This window comes from Mustela nivalis (assembly GCF_964662115.1).
Source record: "Mustela nivalis genome assembly, chromosome: 6".
Lineage (NCBI taxonomy): Eukaryota > Metazoa > Chordata > Mammalia > Carnivora > Mustelidae > Mustela > Mustela nivalis.
The window spans coordinates 133,828,446-133,839,000 of record NC_139025.1 but is presented as its reverse complement, the minus strand read 5'-3'; the positions used below and the strand labels follow the sequence as shown (position 1 = coordinate 133,839,000).

The 10,555-nt window shown below is 39.6% G+C and overlaps 1 protein-coding gene across 1 annotated transcript in view; it reads left to right on the top strand.

The window, feature by feature from the left end:
• The window catches only part of MCTP2 (multiple C2 and transmembrane domain containing 2), a 646,489-nt gene that overhangs the window by 527,604 nt on the left and 108,330 nt on the right, over positions 1-10,555 (top strand). The window contains 2 exon segments of the mRNA XM_082736421.1: positions 3,663-3,849; positions 6,168-6,261. Coding sequence (XP_082592547.1) covers positions 3,663-3,849; positions 6,168-6,261 — 281 coding nt within the window.

Here is a 10,555-nt window from a genome sequence, read left to right as displayed (position 1 = left end):
GATCATAAGGGAGTTCAATTTTTAACTTTCTGAGGAAACGCTACACTGTTTTCCACAGTGGCTGCACCAGTTTGCATGAGACAAATCCTCTTAAATTTTTTCCCTTCTGCTCTTGCTGATAATGCAGTACCTCTTCCTCGCTTAGAGTTAATATAAATAATTCTTCCAGCCTCTGGCTAACCTCCAGAGCTTCTGGTTCTCCTTGAGACATGAGGATGAGCTGGAACAATGTGGACCGAGGCTGAAATAGAGTAACATGGGAGGCCTAGAGGAGATTCTTGTAGGGAATTAATTTCTTCTTTCTTCCAGCTTTCTTCCTTTCTTCAAGATGCCAGATGGGTAGAACAGAGGCAGAGGGTAGTTCAATTGTAGAAAGTTTATAGAAAGTCATCCCTAGTTGGGGCACCTGGCTGGCTTAGTCAGTAGAGCCTGTGACCATTAATCTCACAGTTGTAAATTCAAGTCCTACATTCCATATGGATCCTACAAAAAAAACCAAACCAAATCAAAACAAAACAAAACAAAAGACAACATCTTTAGAGGGCAGCTAGTTGTTCACCCTAGGCAGGGGGTAGCTGTAAATCAGTCCTTAATTCTTTTTTTTTTTTTTTTAAAGATTTTATTTATTTATTTGAAAGACGGAGATCACAAGTAGGCAGAGAGGCAGGCAGAGAGAGAGAGAGAGGGAAGCAGGCTTCTTGCGGAGCAGGGAGCCCGATGCGGGGCTCGATCCCAGGACCCTGAGATCATGACCCGAGCCAAAGGCAGCAGCCCAAACCACTGAGCCACCCAGGCGCCCCAATAGGCATTTCTTCTTTAGGGTCTTTAATGGCATGTGAGCTGATGGTCAAAGTGGAATTGGGTGTTTTTTTTTTTTTTTTTTTTTAAGATTTTATTTATTTATTTATCAGAGAGAGAGAGGGAGAGAGCGAGCACAGGCAGACAGAGTGGAAGGCAGAGTCAGAGGGAGAAGCAGGCTCCCTGCGGAGCAAGGAGCCCGATGTGGGACTCGATCCCAGGACGCTGGGATCATGACCTGAGCCAAGGCAGCTGCTTAACCAACTGAGCCACCCAGGCGTCCCCAGTCCTTAATTCTTAAGATACCAATTCGCATAATGGAGCAGGTACCCTAGGAGACTGGGTCATAACCCATGTGCAAAAGGATTAGTGTTTAATTATGATTGACATGATGGCAGTCTATCTACCAGTTTAATTTGTTCTTTCAAGTCACTATGGAAGTAAAAATATTTGACTGAATCCACTCTTCAGTTAACTGATCATGTAGAACCCAGTAAGCTTGTGCAGAAATCCCCAGTCTGTTGTTTGTGGGGATTGTTTTATCTCAAACAGGCAGGGCTCTTTTCCTGTCCATCCACATAGACTTTAGAAATGGGAGCGATGCAAAAGTTTCACATGGGAGAGACATGACAAACAAGTTTGTGGAAATGTGTAATTTCTAAGACCAAACCCAGTGGTTACTTTGCATTTTGTCTGGTCTGTGATTCAACTTTTGTTGGAAATAGGAAGCTGCTCTCTTCCTAGGAGTTCTGCCTTCACACAGGCACTGGGAGAGTGCATAGTTATGCTAAAAATGCTAATACTGCTCACAGCCTTTTTGGATGACTTTTTAGAATTAACGCAAGGTTCATTTTGATTCATCCAAGAAAAACTTACTGTAGGCATCCTTTTTAATTCCCAAACATTATTTGTCTCTTGCCTCCAAGTCACTTCTGGCTGTTCAAAAAAAAAGAAAAAAAAAAAAAAAAAACAAGCGAAACCACCACTACAACAGAGACGTGGTCGTCGAAGGATGAAAATAAATTGCCTCCTCCTAATGACATTGACATGATTGTGCCATAAATAGGTTATTGCTAATTTGGACTAATGAGTGTGACCACCAGAAAAAAAATTCTTACAAAGTTGCATCATTTATCTTTCTGTGAGGAGCTTTGTTCAATCAAAATGTATGTAACAATGTAAAATAATGCTTAGCAAAGTGTTCCAAAGCAGATGTGCTACTGTTCTATTGATTAAGAATTTATGGGTATTTAGTTTTGTAGAAATGGCTTAAAGCACATGACATTTCTTTCTTTATAAGCAAAATTAATTCCTCACTTACATACGTGCTTATGAAATAAAAATATTTAGTAACCCCTATTTTCATGGTAGCAAACTTTAAAAGGGTCTTTATTGCTATACACACACACAAATGTTTTGATTCAAGACACAGAGGATTATTTAAAGAGTTTTGTTTTGTTTTGTTTTGTTTTTTGGTGGATGTGTCTCTGGTAGAAATTCTTGATGAATTTATTACATGGAAAAGCTCTAATTGCTACCTCTTCTAACTGGAATCACTTTTGGTAATAAAATCAATACCCACATGTATTTAATTTTATAGGTACATATCAGTATTAAAATACATTTTTTTTATTCTGTAGTAAAAAGTGGTATAGAATTTTAGTATTACAGATTTTTTTTCTTTAATTGCGAAGGGATTGCAAGGTTTTTGAATGTGTGAAACTGGAACTCATTAGGTATCACGTGACTCAAAATGGCCATTGCTTTCTATGTTAGGTAAGATTACCTATTTTTAATGATCTGCAAACATACAGAATCCACTGAAGATTTAGGGTAAGAATCCATCCTTTTCCCACATCGGGAGAGAAGGTGCTTCCTTTCTAAAGTCTTGATTATTCATCTCTTTCAATAACTATGGGGGGAAAATAGGAGTTCCACATGGGCACATGCACACACGCGTCTTACAGCTGGGAACCACCACTGCCCACCTCCCTCCCCCGACTCGACCCTACCTTTTCCACCCACCTGTGCGTACACAAAGCAGGTGTGGTCCAGGCAAACCCAGAGTTTTCAGTGTTGAAACAAATAAATGGCTTAGCACCTCAGCCCTCCTTTTTGGTGTTTGTTTCCATATATAAATGTGTTTGAGGTTTTCGGCATCCCCAGAACATTGGCTGTTGAGAGACGGAAAACACGCCGTTTACAGCAGATGGGTGAAGCCTTTCCCTGGCCGTGTTGCTGGAATGGGATCTGTCACGTGCACTTCACGCTCCATTTGTCCACATCAGTGCACCTGGGGAAGCCCTGTGGAACCGAGCCTATTAGGAAAACACCTTAACACGTTGCTTTAAATAAAAACGCACCACCAGTTGGCATTAATCCGGAAGAAAATAGTTTCTCCCAGGAACCCTTTGACGCTTGAATTTCTCTTGTCTTTTCTCTCCCTTTTGAACTGTGACCCTTTATTCTCTTTGCTGGTGAAAGACAGGATACAGAGAAGCCCTACAGAGCCCTCATCCATAAAGCTTGAACTTGGAGCTTGTTCCTCCCTATTTCTTGAGCTCACCGCCTTTCTACGGACCTCATGGGGCAAAGATCTGACTTTTCTCTTTGCACTTACCATCCCCTCGTGCTGCCTTTGGTCTCTTGACCTCTTCGTCTCCTTAATCTTAGAGTGTGTTAGGCTGGGAGGGAGAATTAAGAGCTGGATGGTGGGGGAAGACCCCGCCACCTTCACTGTGCAAGAAACCCATGCTGAGACAGAGTGAGGTTTGGGGGATAAGGGGATATAACTCGGGTTCTTTGGAGGTCCAGAAAGGCCATGAGTTAATCCCTTTTCTTTCTGATTCCTCCAACTTTTCCAGGTGCAAAGTGGATATCTCGGCCCTCCCTCTCAAGCAAGCTAACTGCTTGGAGCTGCCCCTGGAGAGCTGCCTGGGGGCTCTCCTGATGTTGATCACACTTACTCCCTGTGCCGGAGTCTCGGTCTCAGATCTGTGCGTTTGCCCCTTGGCAGACCCCGGCGAGAGAAAGCAGATTGCCCAGCGATACGTGAGTGTTTGGCCTTGTTATGCCGCTCCCTGCCACCTCCGCTTTTGAGTTGAAACAAAGTCTGCAAGTTAAAAAAAACTGCCTGAAAAGAGATCCTTGGCCCAAGTTTCACAGCCTGTCTCATAAAACAAGACATCAGATCCAAAGGTTAATGCATTAGCGAGAAGGTGGAAGTAGATTGGAGCTGGCGATTTTCAAAGCCCCGAACAGTATTCTGAATTGTTAGCTTTTAGAAACTCTTGGGAGAAAATGGAAATGCACGAGGAGGCAATACATATGCCCATGTCTGCATATGTATATAGAAATTTTAATACAAGTCCACCAAAGTTCTTTTTATTATTTTTTTTTTTATTAGCTGTAATATTTGCAGTGTCAGAGCTACCTTTCCAGAACCTCTCAGGATCAAGTGAAAATGTGCCTCTGTCTTGTAGAGCAAAGCAAAGCTCTGGACAGGTCCGCAGAGCTGTTCTGTACGACCGGATAATAAAGGCAGCTCCTGATTTTTGCCTAAGTAGTGGCAATACGGTTAAAAGTCCACTCAGCATTTTTAAATCAAATGGCTTCGTGATCTTCATTTATTTTTTTGTACTCTGGCCTTCTGGGTGCCTTTATTTGCATTCTGTTTTTATCCCACCTTTGTAAATCAATACATTTATTTTATCGCCACACATGAAAGACACGTTTTAGAAAGCGGCCCAAAAATGAAGCAAAGATGAATCCCTATTTAATGGGAATATTATTCTCAGCATAAACTTTAGTGCCTCCCAAATCCTTCACCGTGAGACGTATTGATTAATTGAATAATTCTTTATCTGCGGGAGTACAAAAACCTAGCCACATGTCTTATTGTCAACACAGACTCTGTGTGCCGTGGTTGGCAGGTTCTAAAGGAGTTTCTACAAAATCCACTATTAATATGTTCTCCGATGACTGCAGTTAAGCAAATAAAAATTTGATGATAAACCTTAAAACTTCTCCCCCAAACTTTCCCAGGGACAAATTGCACAATTTACCGAATTCACGAGGGGTGACCTGTACTTTTAAGGTGATTTTAGAAAAGTTCATAATGACTGCTTTGAATCATGCCTTGGGATGTGAGGAGTACTCAGGGAAAACAGGTTTGAAGAGGCCAATCAAAATAGAAATATGAAGTGTTTTGTTTTGTTTTTTCAGCTAGAGAGCTGGCCAGCATGTTAGAGGAAAAGAATGCCCCGTCATAAAACACAAGTTTTAGACCTCTTGTTTTTCAGCTTGTAAGAATAGATCATCTTGAAGGCATTTCCACATTTAAACTATTCAAGTATTTTATTTCAGTTGTTTTCAGATGAGTGTAAGTTCTTTTTGTTTTCGTTTTCGTTTTGTTTTGCTTTGTTTGTTAGGTTGAAAATACATAGCAGAAACAACTTTCAAAGCTGCCTAGTAATGGTGCATATGAAGTTAGTTAAACCTGAACTATTAGTAAGTTATTATTATTGTATCCTGAAATGCCTAAAGAACAAGGATTTTACTGTCTTCCCATAAATCCCCAAGGCCTGCTTATCACAGGTTCTTAGGTATCCGATGATAGCGGAAATAAGATATCCAAAAGTTTGAAAGCAGAATATTTTCAGCAGATGTGTCCTAGAGGCATGCAGAAATAGTTTATCTGCTTGTCTCTTTCATGCACCATTTCTGAAGGATTCAATGTATATACACAGCGAACTATTGTTCTGCATGCTTAAGAATTATCAGTAGATACATTCAATCATTGGCTCATGCAAACTGAAAAAAAAAAAATGTGGATACAGGATGATACTAGATGCTCAGTCTCTAATTTAATGAGCCAGCTAAAAGGTGGACCAGAAATGCCCTGTATTTCCATCCTTACTCTTTCCAGTGGTAATAAGTATCTGCAAAGGGTCCAAGTTAAGCGCTCTGGTCTCCATAAAGTTGGTACCAATGAAACCAAAATAGTGTTGCCTCTTTGAGTGATTTAAAAGCTTCATGCAAGAGAAAAAAAGGGGAGAAGAAAATGAATGGAGCTCCACACACATTTTACCCGTGGGGTAGCTGTGCTGTCACCAGGGGGCAGTGTTAAAGGTAGATCCTGTGTGCTTTGTAGTTTGATGCTGTCCTCAATTCTCAGTCACTTTTCACATCTGCTTGTTGTGAATGCCTAACTGTCCCATTGGCTGATACAATGTACTCTGGAACTTTTCTAAGCTTTGCATGAGAAAGATGATGATAAAGCCTGATGTACTTCCTGTAGGACTTTACGGCATTAAATAGTATATTAGAAAGCTCTTTTCATGTCTGATCTACTTTTCTTCCCTCCTCAGTGCTTCCAGAATTCTCTGAAAGATATGAAGGATGTCGGCATTTTACAAGTGAAGGTTTTAAAGGCAGTAGATCTCCTAGCAGCAGATTTCTCAGGTATAGACATCTTTAATCAGTTTTCTGTTTTTACTTATTTCCTGTTTGGAAATGATCTGATGGCAAAGCGAAATGTTTTAATAAGTGGAAGCGTATCCAAGCAATCACACTCTTTCAAATAGAGGAATAGAAGGAAAAATAAAAAGATGCAGTAAGCCGTTTTTTCACTTAATTAACGTTTTTCACAAAATTATTTTTTCAAGTAATTTTACGATGATCAGATCATGTACTGGTCCAGCTGGCTTTCAAATACATTTGCGGATGGTTCGTGCCGGGACTTCTTTCTTTGTTAAATTAATTTAATGAGAAATTTTTAATGTTAGTGCTTCAGAAGACAGGTTGGACCTCCTGCCTTGGACCTCCTTGGTGGGGCTCTGTGCTGAGCGATTTTCATTCTTCAGCATGTGAGAGGATGTGGTGGTTCATAAATTTAAGCATGAAAGCCCATTTCGCTGGCAGTGGTCTGAAATAATAACCAAATTCTTGGCCATGAAAACCACTTTGCAGTTGACATGGTCTTACACAAAGTTACTCTTGGTGGTTCACTAACTTGGGCTTTGAAGACAGAGGCAAGAGCAGGCATGCTTTGTGCTGAGTTGTACTTGACCATGAGGAGAGTAATTCAGGCATTCCAATGTCTGATCGGAGGGTGACTGTCCTCTTATTGCCAGATTAACCCATTGTACTAACAATGGAGACGCATATGTGACAGATGCTGTTTACCAAGAAAATGCATAAATAGAATAATAAACAGATTTTATGCATGGACAAGGTATTGTAGGACTTACTTCATCTCTATTTTTTTTTTTTAAATTGGCTCCCCAATATATTAGTGATTTCTATCGGTTCATTTTTTGAGGGAGGGTGAAGAGACCCTTTAAAAAATATAAGTTTAATTCCCCATCATTTTTTTTCATTATTTTTTGTAATAGAAATTGCTTACAATTGAAATTCTCTTTTCCTAAGTTTGATCTTCCTCATCCTAAAGCTGGAAAGTTCTGAAGCTACTATCCTAGAGCATAACTTTCTGTGTTAAAAAGAGTAGATCATACTCCAAAAATAGAGATGGGGACGTCTGGGTGGCTCAGTGAGTTAAAGCCTCTACCTTCGGCTCAGGTCATGATCCCAGCGTCCTGGGATCGAGCCCCACATCAGGGCTCTCTGCTCAGCGGGGAGCCTGCTTCCTCCTCTCTGTCTGCCTCTCTGCCTACTTGTGATCTCTGCCTATCAAATAAATAAAATCTTAAAAAAAGATATCACTACTATATAAATAGCGAGAAATAGGATGATATTGATCTTAAGGAAATACTGAGGGAGAAGATCCAAAAATGGCATTTTAGGCCAGTATGAATAAATAAATTTGGGTGTTGAAGATGAGAGAGATGATTACTTCTAACATTCATTAATCTAGTTGCAGATGTTGATAGTCTCATATTGACTTAGAAATTTTCCTTTCTTTTAAAGCTTACTTATAGTTTATGAAAAAACTTAATTTACTCCTTTCTCATGTGCCTTTGGCCTTCAGAATTTTGTTATCTGCACATTTAGAGTTATCTTCAAGTTGTCCAGAGCCCATTATTTTTACTTCCATCTGAATGTTTTGATACAATACTTCTTGGATCTTTGATTGTTGATGTCTCAGGAAATGTTGTTTCAAACACAAGAACTCATTCATGCCTTCAAGCAATTTTTCAGAAATTCTCTCTGTAGTTGTATGTTTGCGGATCTCTAGGAACTAATTGCAATGCATTGGAAGTTTCTTTTTAAGTCTTGTTGACAACTACATCCGTCTGTGGAAACACGTTTTTAAAACCTTTGTTTTACCCATCCTGACAGGTGCCCTCTCCACAGCCCCTCAAACTGGTGTTTACGGAGGAGTTTCAGGCCAATGTTTCTTTCCAAGCAGTATTTTGGCTCTTCGAGTGAATAAGAGAGCAATCTGGGGGAAAAAAAAGGGGGGGGGGATATTTGGAAAAGACCAGAAAACAAGGCAAACCCCTTCTTTTTAGAAGAATAATTTTGGGGGGAAATGTTGACATTTTGTCATTTTCTTTATATTCAAGATTCTAGGAGATAGTTTTGGAGTGGATGAAGGTGAGTACCAAGAGAATCCCAGCAGCAAAAAGCAGTGGTTACAAATCCAGTCATGCTGTGTGGTTTGACGGAATGCCCTCGTCTCTGTATTATTCATGAGAAAATCATCACTCTTCTTGTCATTAGCTAAACATGTCTTTAGACCATATTGATCTTTATTTTTAGAACCAAAGTTCACTGTCTGTGTTCTTTATAGGTTGGCAGGGTCCTGGGTGGAACCTCGTATCTATTCTCAACCAGATTATTGGTATAGGGTAACAGAGTGGACCAAATGCAGAGAGTAGTTAAGTACCTTTTCCATGTGAAAAAAAGAAATGGATTCAGATCGCACGGAAGTAGCAATAGGCATGTAACTAATACCTCCAAGAGGTTTGCTATTGTATCATACGGTGGGGACTCACCCATTACTTCTGCTTTTATGGTTCACTGTTAGAATCACCTGATGTGCTTTAAAACCTGCTGGCTTCTCCAGAATCAGAAGAGGTAGGTGTACCTGTCATCGTCAGTACCAGGAGCATTAAAAAAGAAGTAACTACTTGTACCCCATCCCCAGCTTTTTCCGGCCGGCTGTCCTTTGTAAAGGAGAGTTCCACTGCAGTTGCTCAGGGAACGAAGAGAAGTACTCATCTCTGCAAATAAACAAGAAGTCCGCTTACTCTGAATAACCAGGGGGAGTTCTCCAAGAGTGATGATCATATTAGACAGAGCACAGAAGGGAACTTTCTACCCTCACTGCTTTTGTTTTACATTTTTTTGGATAATTCTTTGTTTTTTGTTTTTTTTTTTTTTAAATACTAAATAACCATAATAACTGATGCTTTAAGTGTGTTTCACTGAAGATGCCAGGGAACCTGATAAAGCCAAGGTTCAGTGGGAGATCTTGCTATAGGATTCTGGGCGGAGGTTACTGTTATAGTTTGTGAAGTCCAGGGAATTCTTGTCCTTGGGGGAGCGGGGGGGGGGGGGGGGAGAATGAATGCACTTGGTAATCCTCCTGTCCGTGGTTTGCCCATTTTAAAGTGATCTCTGTCTTAGCAGGGTATAATTTGAAAAAGAAAATGTCAGTCGTTCATCGCTGCTGTGCTCAAAGTAGGACATTCCTTATTACTGGTTACTGGTGTTGCAATTATATAGTCGTGAAAAGAAATTAACTTTGGAGAAAGTGAATCCCCATTACTTTACCAACATTTAGAACACACACACACACACCCACCACAAACATGGACTAAGGTGAATTTCTTTCCCATTAAAAATGGAAAATGTGTTTCTATATAAAGAAAAAAATAGTGTCTTTCCACATGTGTTAAAAGATATTAATAACCGAAATCTATGTATATTTCCAATATTAAGATACTTACAAAAGATAAAGGCTTCAGTTCTCTAATATATAAAAATGTATTTATTATTTTTTAATTCATTCCTTCATAAATATGCTCTTGTGTGATTGAACTGATTCAACACTAATATATTTGAATTTATGTATAGCTCGGGATTTTTAAGCCTCACATTCGTTTGTATGTAAGTGAAAAGACTTTTTAAAGAATCTGAAGTAATCTATCTTCTCTTGCAGTCCATCCCTCTAAAATTGGCCAAAGACATTTTAATGTACTCTACAGCTAATATTAGATGCGGATAGCCATAAGCAGTCACTCTAATAGAAGAGCCTGTCAGATATTTTTATTAAAGAGTTTGTCTCACAAACACCTTGTGCCCAGCATAACCTAAAATTTTTAAGTAATAGGTTGTCCATTCTGATGCTATTACTTTTGTAGTAAAACAGACTACAGCCTTGATTCGGGAAACAGATGATAAATTTTACTCTGAGATTCAAGGTGAGCCTATCTCTTTGTGATGCTTAATGGGACCCATATCCTCCACTCAGCTGTTTGGAGAGGAAAGTAACACACCTTCTAACAATTAAAGGAGAGAGAGGAAGGCTTTGTTAGGACCAAGGTGAGGAATGATATGGCAACAGGTTCCCTCCCCACAGTAAAGCCCTCAGAGAGAATGGGGCTGTATCTTCTGCTTTGCCCAGGGATACATCAGATACATGAATTAATACTGTTGAAAAAAGGCGGCGTTTATTTCATAAAAGATAATGAAGTAGGTGATAGTTAAATAGAAAAATTGTTCGAGAATGGAAATGTTTTCTGGTCAGAATTGTATTTCAGTACAAATGACCATGCTTATCTTACGTACT